Source organism: Balaenoptera borealis, assembly GCF_965194805.1.
Source record: "Balaenoptera borealis genome assembly, chromosome: 2".
NCBI lineage: Eukaryota > Metazoa > Chordata > Mammalia > Artiodactyla > Balaenopteridae > Balaenoptera > Balaenoptera borealis.
This window is the reverse complement of record NC_138867.1, coordinates 49,707,857-49,733,268: the sequence shown is the minus strand read 5'-3', so window position 1 is coordinate 49,733,268 and position 25,412 is coordinate 49,707,857. Positions and strand designations below refer to the sequence as shown.

Below are 25,412 nucleotides of genomic sequence, written 5' to 3'. Positions count from 1 at the left end.
TTTGTATTCTGATGATTTTTCTGTAGTGTTATGCTTTGATTCCTCTCCCTTGATCTTTCGTATATCTATCATAGGTTTTGCTCTGTGGTGACCATAAAACATCTTATATTTTATACTTACATATAACATATTTATGACAGTCTGTTTTAAGTTGACAACTTCACACATATAAAAAAGCTCCACATTTTTATATTCCCTCTCAACATTTTGTTTTTGATATCACAATTTACATTTTTACATTGGGTAACCATTAACAAATTATTGTAGCCATTGTTATTTTTAATATTTTTGTCTTTTAATCTTCACACTAGAGTTACAAGTGACTTACACACTACTATTACAACATTAGGGTACTCTGATTTTAACTATGTATTTACTTTTACCAGTGGTTTTATATTTTTATGTTTTCCTGTTACTAATTAATATCTTTTCATTTCAGCTTGAAGAACTACCTTTAACATTTCTTTTAAGGCCCACAGAGTGGTGATAAACTCCTTCAGCTTTTGTTTGTCTGGAAAATCCATTATCTCTCCTTTAATTCTGAAGGACAACTTTGCTGGGTAGAGTTCTTGGCAATTTTTTTCTTACAGCACTTTGAATACATCATGACAATCCATTCTAGCCCACAAAATTTCTCATAGTCTTATGGGGGTTCCCTTACATGTAACAAGTTGCTTTTCCCTTGTTGCTTTCAAGATCCTCTCCTTGTGTTTAACTTTTGACAATTTAATTATAATGTGTCTTGGTGTAGGTCTCTTTGGATTCCTTCTATTTGGAAATCTCAGGGCTTCCTGGATCTGGATTTGTTTCTTTCCCCAGGTTAGGGACTTTTCAGCCATTATTTCTTTAAATAAGCTTTCTGCCCCTTTCTCTCTTCTCCTTCTGGGATGCCTATAATGTGTATACTGGTCTTCATCATGGTGTCCCACAAGTCCCTTAAATTCACTTCACTTTTTTTCATTCTATTTTCTTTTTGCTCCTCTGATTGAAAGAATTCCACTGCCCTGTATTCAAGTTCACTGATCCTTTCTTCCACTTGATCTGGTCTGCTGTTAAACACTTCTATTGAATTTTTCAGTTCAATTATTGTATTCTTCAGCTTTTTGATTTCTGTTTAGTACTTGTTTATATTTTCTGTCTCTTTGTTGAAATTCTCACTTTGTTTATGCACTGCTCTCCTGACTTTGGTGAGCATCTTTATAACTGTTATTTTGAACTCTCTATCAGGTAAATCACTTATCTGCATCTCATTAAGATCTGTTCCTGGTTACTTACCTTGTTCTTTTGGTTGGAACATATTCCTCTGTTTCTTCATTTTCCTTGAATCTCTATGTTGGTGTCTGCTTATTAGATAAGACAGCCACCTCTCCTGGTCTTGACACAGTGGTCTCATGTATAAGATGAACCTCATCAATCAGCACAGCCTGAGCTCCTGGTTGTCTCTCAAAGCTCTGATTGTCCAAGCCACCTTCTTTAATCTTACTGGCTCCCAGTATTTGAGGGTGTGTCAAGACCCATCAATGTCCCAAAAGGCAGAATTGTACTGAGCACCTAGATGGAGGATGACTGGAAGCTGAACCCTCAGGCAGCAGCTTCAAAAGTATGTAGTTAAGCTTCTTCCAGGGAGAAACTGGGAGTTGGGTGTTTTTGCCTGTTTCCTCTGTGCTGGGCCCAGGTATATAGCTGTGGGAGGCGGGGTGGGGAGAGAAGGGTGCTCCTCTGCCCATTAAGAGCTGCTTCTTTGTTTGCTATAGTCCTGTGGGGCTCATAAATGCAAGCCCCAGTGTCTATTGAGCCAGGTGATCCAGTGACCTGTCCCTTTGGGCAGCTGATGCAAAAGCTGGGGCACCAGATGCATGTACAAGCTTTGGGCAGGGAGATACCAGCAACTTGGAGTGGTCTAGAGGGAGAAGGTGGGGAGGTGTCTGCTGGTTTCCCTGGTGTCCAGGGAGGATTGCAGCCATCCCTTAGACAGTGTGCTACGTTAGAAGACTGACCCACAGGCAGCAGCTTTCAAAGTATGCAGATGGGGCCCTTTCAGGGAAATGGGCATTTCTACCTGCTCTCTCTGCACAGCTGTGGTGAGTACTCTGGTCCATTAACGACTGCTTCTTTGTTTGCTATAGTCTTGTGGGTCTCATGGATACAAGCTCCATTGGCTTTAAGAGCTATGTGTTTGGGGGGCCCATTCCTTAGGTGGGAGTCTTAAAAGTTGGGGTGCTAAATGTGGCACCCACACCCTTTGCTCTTCAGGGAGTAAATTAAATTATCAAATTACATCTGATAAAAGTGATCAGCAGCAATTTATTTTTCTAAAATTTAGATTATGAAGAATATCACAATAATGAATAAGAGGAAAATTACAAGAAATTGTTTTGGTGAGATAACTGAGAAAAAGTATGGATAAAAAACAAAAAAACAAAAACAAAAAAACCCCCTAATCTCATTTTAACTCCCTTAACCTTTTTCACTCTGGATGTAAATCCAGTTTTAAAACCTAAATGGGGCTTGTCTTAGTGACTGATGGTATGAATCAGAAGGTTAACTATTCAGTACTAATTCTGTACACTTTAAAATATGCATCCAGTAGGTTATGCTGAATCTCAGAAGAACCTGACCACATGTATATCTAAAAATAATGAATAATAGCACTTTATTTATATACAACTTAAAAAAAAAACTTTTACATTCTGCTTTAAAAGTCAGATAAAGGTCAAAATAGAAGAAAATATGTGCCAAAACTAAGGCCAAACTCAGACCTCAGCTTTGTACAGAAGTATATAAGAAGCAATCCTTTCAGACCGAGAAAGGTGGGATGCTTGAAACTTGAGATACTACTTTTTAGTAAGACCCACCTAAAATCAGTCTTTTGAAAACCAAAAAGATTTACAACATAAACTAGCGTAAAAATTTCTTGCACAATTAATAAATAAATACCTATAGATAGGGAGGCTCACTAGTTTATGGTTACAAGTATAGACTCTGAGGAGCTCAAAACACTCAAATGATTCACTTTCATTTCTTACCACATTTTTCTAGAGGAGCATGGCAAATTTCATATTTTCTCAGTTTTTACAAAGCTAGAGGTCAATACCAAAGAAGGTACATACAAAAAGCATCTATGTGTTATGCTATTGTGTTTCAAGTGCTTTTTAAAATTCCTTTATCATGACAGTTAAACGAAAACATCAGAATACAAAACAATAAACATACCAAAATTACAATTATTTGCCAATGTATACATGGGTAAATTAACTTGTTAAAGTTAAGAACTGTGCAGCCAGCCACAGAATTTGGGGTAATTTATTATTTCTATTAAATATTATTGTTATATTAATTCTTTAATAAAACAAAGGAAAAAAAATCAAGTAAGGTCATAGTGAATAGGCCAAGCCAGAGAGTCACAAAAGTGCCCAAGAATTACACTGGCAGGTATAAATTTCTGGGCTTCAGGCACTCCTGAATGGGGACAAGCCTGCTTCTCCGTCTGTTTAAAGGCAGCCACAAATGAGTTAGGTATAAAAGAGGTCAATAGACTGGCATAAAACTCGGCCCAACAGGGACCTTTCATTGTGGATGGTGGTAAACCCATTCAACCACAACTTTTCCTTTGGGGAGGCAGAAATGCTAGTAGGTAAATAAAGAATGGTATGTTGATCAAGCTCAGGATATATCCTTTCCAATCCTGGAAACCAAAGATCTCAAAATGACTGTACCACCAAAGATATAATGCTCCTGTGTAAACTTGCAATAAGATCCAATTTCTGAAGGCAATATGCGAATGTTTTTTCCTTGCAACTGTAAAGAATCAGACTAATTCAGTTTCACAGAGGAAAAAAGATGATACTAAAAGCAGTTTCCACATAATTTAACAGAGTTAAGATATCTAGGACAAGTTGTTATGTACAACATATGTCTACAAAGAAATTATATTACCTATTAAGCACATACTAGATGCTTGATAAATAACTGAATGAACAATAAAGCTATATAAGCATTAAGTCTTTAAAAAGGAATTCCAAAACCTAAACCACACTGATTATTTCTTACTCATATTGTTATGTAATTCCTTAAGTGCTTTTGGTATTTCAGAATTTCAAGGATTTCATTTTTCAGTTTATTCTGAATATCTTATTTTTCTATCAGGGATCCAACATGTTCTCTTAAAATATATGATTATGAGGTTTCATTGTATTCTTTTTAAATGAACTGTTTCATGTGTATAAATAAATATAGCTAATAATATAATATACACTCATGTGCCCACCATCCAACTTAAGAAATAAAACACTAAGAATATGACCAACTTAAGAAAGAAAACACTACAGATATGACCACCATCCAACTTAAGAAAAAAAACACTACAGACGTGACCAATAAAATGCTCTGTGACCCCCCATCTACATTCTCCTTCCCCAGTGGTAATACCTACTTATTCATGCATGTTTTTATACTTTCACTACATCTTTATATATCAATAAACGAAACAGCAGTGATTTAAAAAAATTTTTTACATACTTATCTCCTAAGACTTTTAAAAACTATGTACCGCCTTGCATATTTAAGTTGACACTTAAATAATGGCAAAGGATGTATTTTCCAGTTTATTGCATATCAAATGCATGCTTTAAATATGTTTTTGTCAAAGCCTTGGAGCTGCAGTTTAGTTTATTCAATTTACAGAGAATATAACCATATAACTTAATTGGCAAAGCCAGTCCTCGTTGTCAAATGCAATCACCCAAATTCAACTTACGCTCAGAAAAATTCTAACTTAATTTTAAAATTCAAATAAATGTGTTATTATGTGTCCCCATGACAACTTTCTCACTTGTGAATTTTAATTTTAAGATAGATAAATGGATAGCTAGCTAGCTAGGTAGACAGAGAAACTATAAGGCATGGAGCCTTACTATGAGTTTGTCACCTGGATGAAATAATGTGTTGCCCCTTTCAATAATTTTTATTGACGCTTTCTCTGTTTTGTTCTCAAGGGACTCTCTCTCAGGAGAGACTCTCCGATAGTCTCTTTGTTTGCTGCCCTGATTTTTAAACCCCAAGGCAATGCACCATAGTAAGATTTAGGATGGACAAGAAGTAAGCTTTTGTTTTGAAAGACAGATGATTATGAAAAAAGTCAGAAAGGAGAACTGGCAGACCAGAAGGAGTTCTCAGGCAGATCTTTTTTTAGGAAGGACTACATATGGAAAGAGAGAATATGGAAATTAATTGCTTTAAAGCTATTCATACCTGTATATCCCACATGAAGTCTTTGTGTACCCAGGGTACAGGTATCCCAATTTGAAAACCACTGATCAACAGCTGGGGTTGGCAAACTAGGATCCAGCTGCCACTTGTTTTGTATACAAAGTTATATAGGGCACAGCCACACTCACTGGTTTACATATTGTCCATAAGTGCTTTCACAGTAAAACGGCAATGTTAAATAGTTGCAACAGAGATTGTCTCACAATGGCCAAAATATTTACTATCAGGTGCTCTAAAGAAAAACTTGGCTACCCCTCATCTACGGCACTGTGTATGTGTTTTTTCAAATTCTTTTCTTTAAATTAAAGTTATATATTCACATAGTTTGTCAGCACACATCATCGTAAAAGGCTTATTATGAAAAATATTATTTCCCTTTCCCTAGAAGCAACTACTTTATATTCTTTTAGCTGATATGTATGGTACAGGCCAAACCAGGGAGCCACAAAAGTGTTTGACAGCTATCAAACAGACTTTGCCCCAACCCTTCCATAACATTCTTATATTATCATTCTTTATTATTCAGTTTCAAGCATTGTATATTAACTTCTCATTACTGAAAATGAGGATTTATCCCATCCCATATCCTCAGTATAGTTGTAAATCAATATTCAAATTTATATTATTATGAGTAAACACTATCAACAAGTGAGTTATCTGTATACTAGAATTATTTTTCCTTCTCCTACCCAAGGTTTACTTTTTTGGAGATAACAAATGAAGTCTGTTCATTTTCCACATACTTATCTATAATTCAACTTGATATGTTCAGTATATATGTGTTCATTTAATCCCTCTATTTTTCCGAATGTACCTCTTCCCTCAAATATGTCTGGAAAACAGTCTGTACTGTTTTCCCTTTGCCATGAATAAACCTCCAGGTTTCAAATGGGTAGAAAAGTTGCCTGGTTTTCAGACTTTCACAAAGGGACTTTTAACAATGTCCTTTTCTTTTTCTTCAGGAGATTTAACATTGGTACAATGCTATTATTTAATATATAGTTCATGTTCAAATTTTTAAAAATACCCCAATACTGTCCTTTATAGCTAAGGTTTTCCCTCAATTCAGGATCACATGTCGTATTTGGTCGTCAGGTTGGTTAGTCTTTCTTTGTTGTTCATTACACTGATATGACTGGCCTGGCGTTTCATGAAGTTTTCTGGTTACTTCCTCGTGATTAGATTAAGTTTGTGCATTTAAAAAAATACTACATGAATGATGTCTTACTTTCAGTGCATCATACAAAGAGACAAACATGACGTCAAGGCTGTTCTACTTGGCACTTTTGATTAGCTGGTTACGGTGGTATGGCCAGATGTGCCCACTATAAAGTTACTTTTTCTTCCCCTTTGTAATTAATAAGTAATCTTCAGGGAAGTACCTTGAGACCAGGTAAATGCCCTGTTCCCCAACAAAATTTGATCCAATGGTTTTAATATCCACTAATGATTTTCCCCTGAATCGATTATCACAATGACAGCTGAAAAATGGTGATTTTCCAACTCTGTTATTTCTTCTACATTTATTGGTTAATATCTAATTGCTTCTTAAATAGATTTTCAACCAGGTTACTGTTTTTAGCACCAGCCTCAACTCCACTTTCAGTTTCCTGGCACTGCCAATTACTGAGCATTCTGGGGTTCTGTGGTTTAAACTGGGTTTCTTCTAAGCTTTCTCTTCTGCTAGATTAGGGGTCGTATTTCTCAGTTTTGCTAAATTTGTTAACATTGCTCATCTGCTTTCCAGCTTCCAAAACATTGTTGCTTCATTTGCCTCTTCAATTTTTCTTTGACCTTATGCTTTTAAAAGTGACCCCCTTTACTGCCATTTTCATTAGGCTCAAAAAGAGAAAGTAAACTCGTGTGTTTAATTGACTAACTTTACTTGAAATTCCTTTTTCTTTCCCTGCCTTCAAACTTTATATAAATGGTATCATGTTGTACGAAATCTTCTGCAACTTGCTCTTTTTACTCAATATTATGTTTCTGAGATTTATCCATGTTGATACATGCAGCTCTAGTTCATTCATTTTTAAATTTACTTATTTATTTATTTATTTATTTATTTATTTATTTATTTATTTATTTATTTATTTATTTATGGCTGTGTTGGGTCTCTGTTTCTGTGCGAGGGCTTTCTCTAGTTGCAGAGAGCGGGGGCCACTCCTCATCGCGGTGCGCGGGCCTCTCACTCTCGCGGCCTCTCTTGTTGCGGAGCACAGGCTCCAGACGCGCAGGCTCAGTAGTTGTGGCTCACAGGCCCAGCCGCTCCGCGGCATGTGGGATCCTCCCGGACCAGGGCCCGAACCCGCGTCCCCTGCGTTGGCAGGCAGACTCCCAACCACTGCGCCACCAGGGAAGCCCCATTCATTTTTAATGAATGATGTTTTAATGCAGTGTATGAACATGTTATAATTTTCTTATCCAATTCGACTGTATTCCCAAAAGTGAGATTGTGAGGTTTGGGGTAGGGGTCTATTTTTCCATAAGAACATACACTCCCCATTTAAGTCAGTAGGAAAATAGGATTATATATGCAAAATGTCAATTTTAAGACATTTCAATTCTGTAAATTATAAAATGAACTAATAATACTAGGCACAGAGAACTCACTCAATAAATGTCAGTCACTTAGAGACAACAATGAAATGGGCTTCAGAAACTCAGAAATAAGATTCTTTTCTGAAAGTTAAACTGCAAGATCAACACATTATGGGCCAGGGCAGAGATATGAAAAGAGTAAAACAAAAGAAGGGCTGCAGGGCCAGCAACATTTGACCATAATATAACTAGTGTAATAGCAAAAGAAACAACAGGTCAATCAGAAAGGAGTAGCAGAGAAAAAAGGATAATCATAGAAACAAATGCTGGCAATCCATAAAAACACTGTTCATGGGAGCAAAAACCTTAATACGCATGTGGCAATATTTTTCTATTCCAAATCATAAGGCTATTCCTAGGATAAAGACAGATATTGGGAACTGTGGTCAATTCTATTTAAATATTTCCATTCCTATGAGTCAGACAATACCTATTGTGAGATGGACACAACAGGTGATTTTAGGCTGGATGCAATTAAACATTTATTTTACTACTTAACTTCCCTTATCCTAATGCTGCACTCACCAGATATCCTACTGTTTTTTTCCTATGCCAACTTAATTTCTTACTATAAATTAATATACTGGAATTCTGGCAACACTTTCAAATTCTCTTGTGTTTTAGTCACTGTGATATCTTTTAGAGCCAAATCACCTTGGACGTGGACAGAAAATGAGTCTTTGGAGCCTCCAGCCCAGATCTGAGAACATGGTCAAGTAAACAAGGTGCTGTGCAGTATGGTCCTACCTAGCTGCCCTAGCCTCTCCTTCGACTACAGTGTCACCATCCAACTCCATTCTCTACTGATTTCTAGAATTTCCTCTTCCTCTTTCATGGAGCATATGTATTAAAAATGAAGTGAGTGAGCTCTAATATTATGGCTTTTTTCTACTGTCTGTAAACCTGTTGCTGAGTCATGTATTTTGTCAATACTTGGCAATACATTTATTTACTTTTTCAAACAGAAAACTTTGTTTCCTACTATCTTGTCAGGATGAAAGGAGAAGCAATATTTCAGAATACTTGCTGCATATGGCTTCTAACGGGATAGAGTCAAGACTAGGAAAAGTCTACTTCATTAATTTTGTGAAATGTTAATTCAACTTGTACTGAACTGATGAACAGGTGTTGAACTATATTGGCAACCTGCAGTAAAACTGAATTTTCATGAAAAAAGCAATGCTCAATTTCAAAATATGTTCAGTTTCTCAGGGTTATTTTATAGTTGGTTGCTGGAAATTCAAACTGTGTCATACAAACCATGTAATATACTTACATGGCATTGAGATTTTCAAGTCTGTCAATAAAAGCCTATCTAACTAATAATGAATCAGGTTCTGTGTTAAGTGCGTCTGACATATAAATGAGTAAGACATAATCCCTGTGCCATATAGCCCACAACATAGTCAGCAAGATGGACAAATAAAACAAGTAATTATAATACTGAACTCAAAGGGTTATATAAGTGCACAAGGCAGTGTAGCTACATCAAGAAAGAAGTGACTAACTCTATGAGTTAAGAAGTTGGGAAAAAAGTTAAGGAAAGTATCACAGAATTTTAAAGGGCCTTTTAAACAGAATTAAGCATGAGCAGAAGTGTCCTGCTGATGGGAGAGAAAGAAGATATTCAACTTGAGAAAGAGCAAGGAGTGCCTTGGAAAGTAGGATGGGTATAACAAATATAAGGAGGAAAGCTAGAAAGTTGGGCAGGGCAGGAGGCTTAAATGGAATTTCAAGGAACTAGATCTTTTGGCCAGAGCTTCCCAAGAAGTGTGCCTAAAAATTGATTCCTTCAGCCTTCAAGGTGGCCAGGAGAGAAGCTGTTGAGTTATAGGGTAGGCGTACGTTTGACTTTATAAGAAACTGTCAGCTTTTGAGAATGGTTATATCATTTTCACACCAATCAGCACTGTATGGTTATATAATGAATGTTTATGGTTGCTCTAGTTATGGTTATTGTCAACCTTCTAAATTTTAGCCATTTTCATAGATGTGTGGTGGTATCCCATTACGGTGACTAGTGATGTTAAGTATCTTTTCATATGCTTACTGGCCATTCTTGAATCTTATTAAAGCCAATTCAAGATTTTCACCCCTTTTTATTAGCTCTGTCTTTTATCATTGAGTTGCAGTGTTCTTTATATAGTCTGGATACAAGTCCTTTGTCAGATACATGTACTGTGATTATTTTCTCCCAGTCTGTTGCTTTCCTAATGTTCTCTTTTGATGAGCATTAGTTTTTTGTTTGTTTGTTTTTATAATTAATTTTTATTGGAGTATAGTTGCTTTACAATGTTGTGTTGGTTTCTACTGTACAGCAAAGTGAATCAGATATATATATCTGCCCTCTTTGTTAGATTTCCTTCCCATTTAGGTCACCGCAGAGGACCGAGTTCCCTGAGCTATACAGTAGGTTCTCACTGGTTATCTACTTTATACATAGTATCAATAGTGTATATATGTCAATCCCAATCTCCCAATTCATCCCACCTCCCCTTTCCCCCCTTGGTGTCCATATGTTTGTTCTCTTAATTTTGATTAGGTTCAATTTACCAATGTTTTTCCTTTATGGATAGTGCTTTCTGTCTCCTGTCTACCCCAAAGTTGTGAAGATATTCCACTATGTCTTTTTGTAGAAGCATTATAGTTTTAGCTTTTATGTTTAGTCTATGATCCATCTTTAATTAATATTTGTGTATGATGTGAGGTAGGGATCAAGGTTCAGCTTTTTCCATATGGATATTAAGTTATTCTAGCACCACTTGTTATGAAGACTTTCCATTCCTAATTGTGTTCCTTTGGTGCTACTGCCAAAAACCAACTGGCTGTATACTATTTCTAAACTCTCTATTCTTTTCCATTTATTTGTTTATATATCCTTATGCCAGTACCACATTGTCTCTTTTTTTTTTAATTTTTTTTTTTTGATGTGGACCATTTTTAAAGTCTTCATTGAATTTGTTAAAATATTGCTTCTGTTTTATTTTATTTTATTTTATTTTTTGGTTTTTTGGTCCCGAGGCATGTGGGATCTTAGCTCCCTGACCGGGGATCGAACCTGCACCCCTTGCATTGTAAGGTGAAGTCTTAAGTGCTGGACTGCCAGAAGAGTCCCCACACTTTCTTAATTATTATAGTTTTAGAGTAAGTCTTAAAGCCAGGCAGCATAAGTCCTTTAATTGTCGTCTCCTTTTTCATGATTGCTTTCAGCTATTCTAGGTCCTTTGCATTTCCATATATATTTTAGAATCAGCATGTTGATTTCTACCAAAACAAGTCTAATGGGATTTTAACTGGATTTTTATTTGATTGAGTCTATAGATAGTGGTTCACAAAGTAAGGGCTCTTGCCCAGCAGCATTACCATCACCAGGGAACTTGTTATGAATGCAAATATTCAGGCCTTACCTCAGCCCTTGTGGATCAAAAACTCTGGGAATAAGGCCTTGCAATCTGTGTTTTAACAAGCCCTCCCTGTAACTGGTGCATGACAAAGCATAAGAATCACTGCTGTGAGGGACTTCCCTGATGGTCCAGTGGTTAAGTCTCCACACTTCCACCGCAGGGGGCACAGATTCGATCCCTGGTTCGGGAACTAAGATCCCACAGGCTGCGAGGCCAGAAAAAAAAAAAAAGAATTATTGCTGTGAATAAATTGGGAGAACTAACATCTTAGCAATATTGAATATTCCAATCCATGAAGAGGTATTTCTCCCCATTAATTTAGGTCTTCTTTAATTTCTCTCACCAGTGTTTTATAGTTTTAAGTCTACATGTCTTGGGACTTCCCTGGTGGTGCAGTGGTTAAGAATCCGCCTGCCAATGGAAGGGACACGGGTTCAAGCCGTGGTCTGGGAAGATCCCACATGCCACAGAGCAGTTAAGCCCACGCGCCACAACTGCTCACGTGTCACAACTACTGAAGCCTGCGCGCTTAGAGCCCGTGCTCCGCAACAAGAGAAGTCACTGCAATGAGAAGCCCGCACACCGCAACAAAGAGTAGCCCCTGCTCGCCGCAACTAGAGAAAGCCCTCGCACAGCAATGAAGACCCAACACAGACATACATAAATACATACACACACATAAATAAATAAATAAATAAATTAATTAATTATTTTAAAAAGTCTACATGTTGCATATATTTGCTTAATTTATATCAGGGTATTTTATGCTTTCTGATGCTATTGTAAATGGTATTCTAATTGCTACTGGCTAACCTTCAGCCATAGTCTACAGGTGATATGGGCGGAAGTCTATTTGGGGGTGGGAGTTCACTAAGAGATTTGAAAAAAAGTAGAGAACTCAAATTACTGGTAGCATCTTGAAAACAAACTAGTTTCAACAGATATGCAAGAATAGGAGGTTGTTTCCAATGAATTGATATAGGTATTAAGCATGAGCAATTACAAAGATCACAGAAAGAAGGACAACCAGACATAATGCTCTCCTGTAGTCTTGCCAAACATTTTCTACATTCTTGACAAAAGGATCACACATCAATATCTAGCTTCTGGATCCAGCTGCCAATGTGGAAGAAAGACAGAGGAGCAGGGGAACATGTTGAATTACACAGAGAGCATAAGATCAGCAAAATCTAGACTGTGGCAAACTCTTTAAGTCAAATGGGCTGGGTTTTTCAACAGATAAATTTGTAAGGAAATAAAAGTGATGGAGGAAGAACATATAAACTGAAAGAGATTTAAAACAAATATGAAGTTTTTACAAAATGGGCAAGTCTAAACTATAGTGTACATTTGGCTGAGAAGATTATTTAAACATGTGAGTAAACAATTACTATAAAAGTCAGGTTCAGGGTTGCTTTTGTGGGGAAAAAGGAGGTTGTATTGAGATCGGGCACATGAGTAGCTGGCAAAGTTCTGTTTCTTGACTTGGGTGGAATTTGCCTTATAATAATCTATTAAACAATACATTTAATTCTTGTGGTCTTCTGTATACATGACTTATTTTTACAGTAAATAGGTTTTTCCTCCCTCTTAACATGATAGATGTAAAATCTGGGATTGAAGAGTTTATAAGTTTTAGTGATAGAATGATGTTTGGGGATGACACGAACTAAGGTGTGGCTATGGAAGTGGTTGTTTATTGAAGTAGGGATACTGGTGTGGATGAAGTCAAAGAAGTAAATGGCTAAGACTTGGGAAGACACTGACGGGAAAAAACCACAAGTCTGGTTCTAATCTCTGCCATCAGTGTGGGAGAGTGCCCTAGAGGCTAGCAAAGATAAAAATGATGAACAGGTCGAGAGAAATCTACTTGGATTGCAAAGGTACCACACTCTCCTGGGCTCACAAAATGGAATAATATTTTGGAACTGACTGGGGGAAGGTAGGAGCAATCGAACCCACTTTCTATGGGTTGTAGGAAAATGAGCACAATTCACCTCAAGGAAAAAAGAGACTCATTATCTTTTAGACACAGATAGATTTTACTTGAGGCTCTGTGGTAGAGAAAGTTCCTAGGACGATATTAAAGGTGAAGGGTAATTTGCTAATAAAGAAACGGAAATTCCTGAAACACAATGGAAAGGGTCAGGAGGGAGAGAAAAGGGTGTGTGCATTTGTGTGTGTGTGTGTGTGTGTGTGTGTCTGTTGGGAGGTATAGAAGAGCATAAAGAACGATGTGATTAACAGTACATTAGAAAAGAGGCAACAGAGGGCTCCTTTTTCGATATTCAAGAATGTGAGCACCATGGAGGGAATGACTTGGTCTCACTGTTCTGACTGGATCTTGTCTGAGATACTGGGATTACCTAACATTTATAGGAGTAGTGCCTTAGGCCTGATTATTGCAGTTGCCTCCATCTAATCACTTTGCAAGTATCAATGTTTCCATGGAAGAAGGCTTTCAAAGTCTGGAGGATAGAAGAAACACCTTTTTCTCTGAGAACAGTAGCTCTTATTATGGCCCAGAGAAGGGGAATCAGAAAGACTCCTTGATCCATCCTACCACTGGAAACCACAGGGGATACTTCTGTATATTGGATCACATTGACTTTTTTTTGCTTTTATTCCAAGGTTCACTGATATTAGAAAAAAGGGTCTGAGAAGAGTAGGACAAGGTCAAGGTAGAAGCAACATACAAAGCTAGAAATAGGCTTAGAGATGTGCTCACTCAGACCCCAGGCAGACACACATTGATGGGGTCAGTCCAGGAGGAATGGAACAAGTAAAGATAGGTATGCCAATTTATAGGTCATCATAAATTCTGCCCTGGAGTATCCCACCTTTTAAAAGGTGTGGCCTGAGTATCGGAGCCCATTTACATTGTCAGCAGGGTTGCAGTAGTGAGGGAATAGGGGAGGGAAAAGAGGAGTTCTCAGTAGCAGAGAAAAAGGAATAGGTAGTATATTAATGAATTTGAAAACTTCCCTTTTATGAAATACATTTATTTCTTACAAACTAACTTTAGAACATCTTATGCTATTGTTTTAAAATAAAAATTATGAAATAATCATGTTTTTAAAACACAAATACCACAGCATTGCTATGCTTTTTATTCTGCATCCCACCCTAACTATGTTTCTAAAGATTTTATTTTGTTTTTGGCCGCGCCACGTGGTTTGCAGGATCTTAGTTCCCCAACCAGGGATTGAACCTGGGCAGTGAAAGCGCGGAGTCCTAACCACTGGGCTGCCAAGGAATTCCCTGTTTTTAAGTTTTAAATAAAAATTCAATTCAACTATTAGTTACCGAGTGTTACATATTACATGCTAATTGTAATAAGTTTCATCAGATACTAGATGGTGTTAAATTTATATAAAATTATAAAATTTTATGTTTTATATAAAATTAAGGGCAAAATAAGCAGAGCATGATTTGGAGAGGACCAAGAGATTTAGTGTTTCTCAAACTTTTCCACCAAAGCACCTGTATCAGAACAGAGAACTCCCAGGGGACAGGGAAATGACCTGATGCAAGCTGCTGTAAGTCCAAACATTCTCTAAAGTGTTTTTATTTTGCTTTAAATTTTTATTATTTCATTTAAAATTTTATATGGATTTTGTTACATCCCATAATTTGTGCATTTATTTTATTATAAAAATGTTTGACATTATTTTCTATGGGGTAAAATTAATGCTTTGGAGAGGAGGCATCACATATATTTTAGAGGCTTCACGTATCCCTGAGAGTACAAACTCCCAATTGAGAAACACAGCATTATAAACACATATTTGAATATTTTCCTTGAGTATTCTTACCTCCATAGTAGGTGGAGTCTTTCTTGTTTTTCTGATCCAAGCTAGAAAGAAAAATAATATTTAAATGTAAGGTTTTTATAATTTGCATATTTTATTCATTCATGCATGAAACAAATATGTATTAAGCACCTGTTATATATTGTTTTAGGCACATGAGTTCCCTCCTCTCCTGTAGCATATATATTAGTGAAGGGGGCACAGAAAAGAAACATATAGGTAATGATTTGTGTCATAAAAAATACTTAAGTGTGGGGAGGATGTAGAGGGGATAGTTTCATAACTAAAATCATACCCCATAATCATCTGAATTCAATTTAGGGTATATATGGCATATAGGCCAAATCATAATACAGTAAACTTCATGGCAATATTAAAGTTATATTATCCTGGAAATGTGAACCAATTATTGCTCAATATGTAAAAGAATGGATGTAGAAAAGTTTTCATTTACAGAGACTTCTCTTCTAATCTGTTCTAGCAAGCAGTTTATCTCATATGGTTGGTATCTTAGCTCCACCATTTGGGAGATGAGAGGCAGAGTAGAAAGAGCCCGTATTTGTGAAGTGCCTACTGGACACTGGGCACTGTGCTAGATGCTTTAGCAATAGGAAGGGAGTGGGGCAACTGCCTCTAGAGAAGTGTATCAGAATCACATGAGGACATGGTATAGTACTTAGCAGAGCAGAGGCAGATTTTGGGGGTTCAAATCCCAACTTAAGTACTTACTAGCTGTGTTACCTGAGGCAAGTTATTTAATTTTCTAAGCATCTGTAAAATCATAATACTAGTATCTACATTTTAGTATCTACATTGTGAAAGTTATATGAAATAGTATATATAAATTCTTAGCTCAGAGTCTGGCATAGAGTAAACATGCAAGTCTAAGTTATCACTATCACTATTATTCAGTAAACCTGTATTTTTTATAACAGATTCAAAAAAGCAAAGATCAACAAAACCTGCTTGGCCTATGAGGATACATAGGAAACTGTGAGAAAACACACTGTAAGGAATATAGTCTTTGAAAAGTAGAAACTACTATTTTATCACTTTAGTTAATTCAATCTTCATTACAAAATCATGAAGTATGCTTATTTTATAGAGAAATTCAATGACATTCCCAAATTTATACATTAAGTAGTAATGGTGGAATTTGAATCCAGATCTGACCCTGTCTCTGGATCCAAAAACCATCCATGCTCTAGTAACCAGTTTCTCAAAGTTTATAAGCAACAAGCAAAGAACACTAAGCTAGGAAGAGGAATAGGTCACAACACTGACTACATGTCAAAAAATAAGATTCACCCCATTTTACAGATTGGGAAACTGAAGATTAAGCAACTTGCCGAAACTCACATATTTAGCAAGTAACAGTCTGAGAATCAAATGCTGGTTGAACCGGCTCTAAAATCTGAGCTCTGCCCATTCAGCAGCCACCTTCTCTTCTGACAGGCTAGCTCTGCTAGCCTGCCTTCTGTCATCCAAATAATAGCAGTGGGACCTATCCTCATGACAGGCCCAGTAATGAATGATTGTGGGGGTACAAAGAGCAACATTCAACTGTGGGCCTGTGATGAGTTATTTCTCCCTACTTTGTTCTCTCTTGCACTGACCCCATACGTGTATTTTCAATACAGACCCAGTGTTTTGCCTTCTCTATTTTTGTTCCTGAACTTCTATCTCTGTTATTATTTTCTGCATCCTCTTCTTATTAGCTTCCAGCTCTATTTGGTCCATTTCTAGCCACAACTTGCACAAACTTCATATTTCTTGTTAGGCTGGAAGGTTGTCAAAGGCAGGATGCATCCACGGGAGATATATTTTTCTACCATCTAAATGCCTCGAAAGAGTAGGTACTTAAATACAGTTGTTGAATGAATACTTCCACTATAAAATACTTTCACTATAAAAATATTCATTGTAATGGGATTTTGACCTGTATTAGAAAACCCAGCTTAGCAACAGCAAGATTCCTCTGTACGATCAAGGAAATAAGTGGTTTATGGAAGTTTTCAACTGCCTCTTTATGGTCAAAATAAGGGGTACTTGTCTATGTTTATGGGCATTTTTTTTCCCCAGGAAAGAGAGTTCTTTTAAAATAATTCACCATGAGCCATATACCTCTAAAAGGTTTTAAGCAATAAATCTTCAGTTCTAATTTGGATTAAAAAGTTAATTCAGAAAAATCAACTGCTATGGCAGGGGTTGTAAAACTATAGCCTGCAAGCAAAATTCGGCCCATGGCTTGTTTTTTGTTTTAATGGCTGAAAAAAATAACCAACAAAGAACAATATTTCATGACACATGAAAATTAAATAGAATTCAAATTTCAGCCTCTGTAAATAATGTTTTATTGGAACACAGTCACACTTATTTATTTACATATTATCTATTATAATGTGGGCTACAATGGCAGAGTTGAGCAGCTGTAACAAAAACCATATGGCCCACAAAGCCTAAAATATTTACCACCTGGCCCTTTAAGGAAAAAGTTTGCCAACCCCCATGCTAGGGCTACCATTAAGTATAATCCTTTCAGCAACAACTATATATCTTGATTCAAAAACACTTTCATGAGCTTCCCTGCTGGCGCAGTGGTTAAGAATCCACCTGCCAATGCATGGGACATGGGTCTGAGCCCTGGTCCGGGAAGATCCCACATGCCGCAGAGCAACTAAACCCGGGTGCCATAACTCCTCAGCCTGCGCTCTAGAGCCCGTGAGCCACAACTACAGAGCCCGTGTGCCATAACTACTGAAGCCTGTGCGCCAAGAGCCTGTGCTCCACAACAAGAGAAGCCACTGCAATGAGAAGCCCATGCGCTGCAACAAAGAGTAGCCCCAGCCTCTTCAATAAGTGGTGCTGGGAAAACTGGACAGCTACATGTAAAACAATGAAATTAGAACACTCCCTAACACCATACACAAAAGTAAACTCAAAATGGATTAAAGACCTAAATGTAAGTCCAGACACTATAAAACTCTTAGAGGAAAACATAGGCAGAACACTCTATGACATAAATCACAGCAAGATCCTTTTTGACCCACCTCCTAGAGAAATGGAAATAAAAACAAAAATAAACAAATGGGACCTAATGAAACTTAAAAGCTTATGCACAGCAAAGGAAACCATAAACAAGACAAAAAGACAATCCTCAGAATGGGAGAAAATATTTGCAAATGAAGCAACTGACAGACGATTAATCTCCAAAATTTACAAGCAGTTCATGCAGCTCAATATCAAAGAAACAAACAACCCAATCCAAAAATGGGCAGAAGACCTAAATAGACATTTCTCCAAAGATATACAGATTGCCAACAAACACATGAAAGAATGCTCAACATCATTAATCATTAGAGAAATGCAAATCAAAACTACAATGAGATATCATCTCACACTGGTCAGAATGGCCATCATCAAAAAATCTACAAACAATAAATGCTGGAGAGGGTGTGGAGAAAAGGGAACCCTCTTGCACTGTTGGTGGGAATGTAAATTGATACAGCCACTATGGAGAACAGTATGGAGGTTCCTTTGAAAACTAAAAATAGAATTACCGTATGACTCAGCAATCCCACTACTGGGCATATACCCTGAGAAAACCATAATTCAAAAAGAGTCATGTACCACAATGTTCACTGCAGCTCTATTTACAATAGCCAGGACATGGAAGCAACCTAAGTGTCCATCGACAGATGAATGGATAAAGAAGATGTGGCACATATATACAATGGAATATTACTCAGCCATAAAAAGAAATGAAATTGAGTTATTTGTAGTGAGGTGGATGGATCTAGAGTCTGTCATACAGAGGGAAGTAAGTCAGAAAGAGAAAAACAAATACCGTATGCTAACACATATATATGGAATCTAAAAAACAAACAAAAAATTGGTCATGAAGAACCTAGGGGCAAGTTGGGAATAAAGACGCAGACCTACTAGAGAATGGACTTGAGGCTATGGGGAGGGAAAGAGTAAGCTGGGACAAAGTGAGAGAGTGGCATGGACATATATACACTACCAAATGTAAAATAGATAGCTAGTGGGAAGCAGCCGCATAGCACAGGGAGATAAGCTCGGTCCTTTGGGACCACCTAGAGGGGTGGGATAGGGAGGGTGGGAGGGAGACGCAAGAGGGTGGGGATATGGGGATATATGTATATGTATAACTGATTCACTTTGTTATAAAGCAGAAACTAACACACCATTGTAAAGCAATTATACTCCAATAAAGATGTTAAAAAAAAAAAAAGAGTAGCCCCCACCCGCCACAACTAGAGAAAGCCTGCACGCAGCAACAAAGACCCAAGGCAGCCATAAATAAATAAACAATTTATTAAAAAAAGCAAAACACTTCCATATTATCTAAAATAAAAATCATTATTAACTCTTACACTTTTTTCACTTTGCTGTCTACCTGAAACTAACACAATATTATAAATCAACTATACTCCAATAAAAATTAAAAAGCAACCAAAAAAAAAAACCCCAAAAAACCTATTACACTTTTTAACCTGATTGCCATGTATTCTAGACTCTATGAACATTACCACTGGCATCAGACCATGTTAAAAAATATAATGGCACAATGCACACTTACTATCACCATGAGAAAAACAACAATTTGCCTTACTGATGAGTCTATAAAACAGCATTTTCAGGTTTTTTTTAAGATTGGGAAAAGAAAAATACTTCAGTAGAATCCAAATAATTTTTTAAAATTCCACGGTGGATGAATAGGTTGAAGAAACTCTGATATGTGTTTTCTAAACCCTACTGGTTTTGTATAAGTTTATAAAATTCATTCATAGATATAAGAAAGTAATATAATTCAGATAATTTATTAAGTACTACCTAGACTATTCAGTCTCATGAGACACTATTCTCTAAGGAAAGATATAAGGGTTTCCTTTAGCTTTGTTTTAAATGGCTCAAGGAAGAAGATTTTTGTTTAGATAGAGAAATGCAATTTCTGAAATAAATAATTCTACAATATAATTTACAATATTTATAATTCTACAATAACCAGATACTTGAAATGTCTTCTTGAGATGATGGTTGATGCCTGTTCACTGTTATGTATCCAATAAAGGTTACAGCTAGAAATTTTCAATGTGATCACTCATTTATATAATCATCCCTAGTTTCCCAGTCACTACATACAACAAAGGAAATGTCCTGCTGATGGCTGGCAAAGGTTAGGAGGAGGAAGGAACAGAAATAAGTGTTAATATCAAATCATTACATTTATTTTTTTTTTTAACCTCAGAACAATCTGGAACTGAACCTCTATTCAATTACGAATTATATAATGATTTTGCCATTGCTAATTATATTTGTATGGTGGGTTCTGTATCAGTCCTCATTATAATGTAACCATTGTTTGAATAGAATTTAGCAAGATAACTGGAGAGTTTATGCCTTAAGATCCTAGCATTCTTTCATCAATGTTCATTTGCATTCTCATCAGTGGGCATGAGACTTTCACTGAACCTTAATACTCTTATTGGAATATAACACAGTATAAGGAGCGTAAAAGTGAACATGCAAGTTAAATACTTCATGAAGCATACATTCTTCAAAATTCTATAAGAACTGAAAATGGCTAATACACTTTTAGAAGTAGTACCAACAGGGGTTAAGGTAAATGAGAAATTTATCACCAGATTCAGCAGGTGACCATTCAGAGCTGAAATTATAGATAGGTTATCAACAGTTTGTATCCAAAGGATACATTAGAAATATGTGTTTACACTACTAAAGGAAAATACAACATTTTAATAAAGCTTCATCTTTCAAAAAATGATCTTTGCCAGTTCTGAGTGTTGACACATCATAAAGAATATAAAAAAGAAATCCACATTTTTTCACGTTGAAAATTCTTCAAATGATATATTATGAAATAAGTTAGTTTCTTATTACTGACTCTAAACAGTTTCTTAAGGACATTATTAGATTTACTTGGCACAATTAAGTTACAAATTTTGTGATGCTCATGGCTGGCTATTACTGTTCTTTTTTCTTAATCAACTTTATTGAAGTATAATTTACATACAACACAGTGAAACCATTTTAAGTGTGCAATTCCATGAGTTCTGACAAATGTATACAACCTTGTAACCAGCACCACAATCAGTGTATAGAACATTTCCATCATCTCCAAAAGTTCCCTAGTGTCTGACTACATGCAAACACCCACCTTAATTCACCCACAGCCCCCAGTGAATGCTATATCAATACTCTTTGTCACTGTTGATTAGTTTTGCCTTATCTACAATTTCACATAAATGGAATCTTATAGTATGTACTATTTTGCATTAGCTTATTTTACTCAATATAAAATAATCTTAATCCCTGTTAATGTGTATAGAAAACAGACTCTGAAGGTAACCTCCAAAACCCCCACCACTTGGTGTTCATGCCTCTGTATGATCGCTTCCCCTTGAGTGAGGACAGGACCTGTGACTTACTTCTAACTATGAAAATATGGCAAAGGTCATGGAATGTATGTGATTACATGATGATGTTACATAAGATTATAGCATCCTTCTTTTTGGAGTCTCTCTTTCCCTCCCTGGCTATAAGGGAGAAGAAGGCCATGTTGGGGAATCTCATGTGGCAAGAAATTGCTGGCGACCTCAAGGAGGTTATGGTGGTCTCTGGCCAACATCAAGCAAAAAACTGAAGCTCACGGCCCTACAACTGCAAGGAACTGAATGCTGTCAACAACCACACGTGTGGGAAAGTGGATCCTTCCACACTCAAGCCTCCAGATGAGAATGTGAGACAGGTTGGGACCTGGGACCCTTTGTTGCAGTGCTTGCACCTGGACAAAGGTCTCCTCCAGCAACAAAATACAAAGAAACTATAAGGGACTAAAAATAACTGCGTGCTTGCACAGTTGGGGAAAATTATGAACAATAAGATACAAAAAGACCATAAACCCAACTGCCACTTCTGGAGAGCCTGGAGCAAAAGCAGAGTACTGCACATGAACCCTGCACACAACACCACGAAGGGCGTGGGCAGACCACCTTAGCCACCCCTATGGCCCGAGCCCTGGACACACTACTACCCTCATCCCATATAAGGAACCAGCTGCCTGCCCCACTCGAGGAGGAAGCAAGGGAACCTGTTACTTGTTTTTGCTCCCTTGTGCTACAGCACTAGTCCCAGTAAAACCTTGCTTGAATTTCTTGTCTGGTCGCTTACCAATTTCTAGTGATTAAGGAGTCCAAGAACCCTGGTCAGTAACAAATGCAGCCCTGGCTGACGCCTTGATTGCAGACTTGTGAGACCCTAAGAAGAGAACCCAGATAGGCTATGCCTGGATTCCTGACCACAGGAACTGGGAGATGATAAATGTGTGCCATTTTAAGCTGCTAAATTTGTGGTAATATTGATATGGAGTAATAAAAAAACACAACAAGCATAGCAGCAGTTTATTCTTTTTACTGCTGTGTAGTATTCCACTGTATGGCAAAATGACAATGTGTTTATCCACTCACTACTTGGGCAGTTTTCAGTGTTGGGCTGTTATGAATAAAGCTGCTATGAAAAAATTGGGTACAAGTATTTGGGTAGACTTATTTATGTCTCTGGGTAAACACCTAGCAGAATTTCCAGGTTGTAGAGTAAGTGGACAGTTAAATTTATAAAGAGCTGATAAACTGTTTTCCAAAGTACTTGTACCATTTTACACTCCAGCCAGAAATTTATGAAAGTTTCATATGCTTTATATCCTCATTAACACTTCATATTGTCAATCTTTTAAATTCTAACCAGTCTAGTGGTATGTAGTGTTATTTCATGATGGTTTTAATTCACATTCCTTGATGACTACTGATATTATGTATCTTCTTTGGTGAAGTGTCTTTTCAAATCTTTTGCCCACTTTTAAAAATTCTGATGTTTGTCTTATTACTGAGTCATGACAGCTCTTCAAACGTTCTGACAAGTTCTATGACCGATATGTATTGCAAATTTTCTCCCTATCTGTCTTGTCTTTTCATTTGTTCAAAGGTTTTTGTTAAAGAATAGAATTTTTAAGATTTTGGTGAAGTCCAATTCATCATTTTTTTTCTTTTATATTTGTTATGTGTGTATCCTATCTAATTCTTTGACTATCCCATGATTGAAAGATTTTGTCCAATGTTTTCTTCTAAATGTTTTAACTTTTACATTTAGGTCTGTGATCATTTTCAACTGAAGTTTTTAGAGATGAAGTGAGGTAAAGATCAAAGATTATTTTTTTTCATATGGATATCCTGCACTAACTGTTGAAAAGAATTTCCTTTTGCCATAGAAAAATCAATTGACCATATAAGTGTAGAAATAATTCTGGACTCTTGGTGTGGTTCTCATTAATTTTATATCTATCCTCATAACAGCATTAAACTGTCTTGATAAATATAGCTTTTTAAAGTTAAATCTTCCAATCTTGGTCTTTTCAAAAATGTTGTAGGTATTCAAGGTCCTTTGCATTTTAATACAAAATTTAGAATCAGTATATCAGTTTTGATTGGGAATGCACTAAATCTACAGATCAATTTGAGGTGAAATAATATCTTTTAAATATTGACTTTTCTGATCCATGGAAGTTATAAATCTCTCCAATTATTTAGATCTTCTTTAATTTCTCTTGGCAATACTTTATATTTTTCAATGTATAGGTCTTAGAGACATATTTCTGTAAATTTATCCCTAAAGACTTCATGTTTTTAATGGCATATAAGATGATATAACTGAAAAATTTATTTAGCAATTGTTTGGTATTAGAGTGTAGATACATAATTGATTTTAGCATATTGCCTTTATATCTTGAAAACTTATTAATTCATTCATTAATTTTTGTAGTTTTTTTTAGATTGTCTACATGCACAATCATGTCATCTGCAAACAGAGTTTTACTTTGTCCTTACCAATCCGTATTCATTTTATTTCTTTTTCTTGCTTTATTGTACTAACTTGGATTTTCCAGAATGATATGAAACAAAAAGTGAGAAAAGATACCTTTGTTTTATTTCCAATTTTAGGGGACAAGTGTTCTTTCACCATTGACTATGAGGTTACATAAAAGTTTTTTTTTTTTTCCTCTTAATGTCCTTTAATAGGTTGAGGAACTTCTTATTCCAAAGTTTGTGGAGAATTTTTAATCATGAATGTGTGTTGAATTTTGTCAATTTTTTTGTACCAACTGAAATTAACTTATGGTTTTTCTCCTTTATTTTATTAATGTGTTGAACATAAATGCAAATCAAATCCACAATGAGACATCACCTCAAACCTTTTAGGATGGCTATCACCAAAAAGGTAAAAGATTACATGTACTGGCGAGGATCTAGAGAAAAGGATACCCTTATGTCCTACTGGTGCAAATGTAAATTGGTATGGCCATTATGGAAAACAGTATGATGTTCTTCAAAAAAGTAAAACTAGAACTACCATATGATCTGGCAATGCCTCTTCTGGGTATATAACCAAAGGAAATGAAATCACTATTTCAAAGAAATATCTGTGTTTCCATGTTCATCGCAGCCTTATGCACAACTGCCAAGATATAGAAACAACGTGTGTCCACTTACAGATTAATGGGTAAAGAAATTGTGGCATACATACACACACACACACACACAAAATGGAAAATTCTTTGGCCTTGAAAAAAATCCTGACATTTGTGACAACACTGGATGTATCTGGAGGACATTAGGCTAAGTGAAATAAGCCAGACACAAAGAAAAAAAACTGCATGGTTTCACTTTTATGTGGAACATAAAAAAAAAGTCAAATTCATGGAAGCAGAGAGTAGAATGGTGGTTAGGAGGGACAGTGAGGTGGGGGAAATGGGGAGATGTTAATCTTCAAATGTTAAACCAATCTATATTACTGACATAAACTCCACATGGTCATGGTATATTACCCCTTTTATATATTCTGGGATTCAGTTTGCTAATATTTTGTTAATGATTTCTGCAACTGATGTTTATGTGAGATATTGGTTTGTAGTATTCTTCTCTTTATTGTCTCTGTGAAGAGCTGGTATCAAGGTAAACTTGGTTTCATAAAATGAGTAGATAAGTATTCCTCCACATTTTGGAAAGAATTTGTGGCCCATCCTGGCGAGTGCTGCACATGCATAGGAAAAAAAAATGTTTATTCTGCCATTGCTCAGTGGAGTGTTCTATAATGTCAATTAGGTCAAGTTGTTTGATATAGTTGTCTTCTATATCATCCTGACAATTACTGCTTTTTACATGTAGGTTTTGGACCATCTAAATTTACTGCAACTATTTAGATAATTAGGTTTAAATCTACTGATATTTGT

The 25,412-nt window shown here is 36.3% G+C and overlaps 1 protein-coding gene across 4 annotated transcripts in view; it reads right to left on the bottom strand.

Annotated features, from left to right (window-relative positions):
• Positions 1-25,412, bottom strand: part of NDUFAF2 (NADH:ubiquinone oxidoreductase complex assembly factor 2) — a 180,388-nt gene that overhangs the window by 29,032 nt on the left and 125,944 nt on the right. For all 4 annotated transcript variants that reach the window (XM_082382499.1, XM_082382501.1, XM_082382500.1 and 1 more), the window contains one exon: positions 15,089-15,129. In XM_082382499.1, the coding sequence (XP_082238625.1) occupies positions 15,089-15,129 (41 nt within the window). The remainder of the gene's footprint in view (positions 1-15,088; positions 15,130-25,412) is intronic.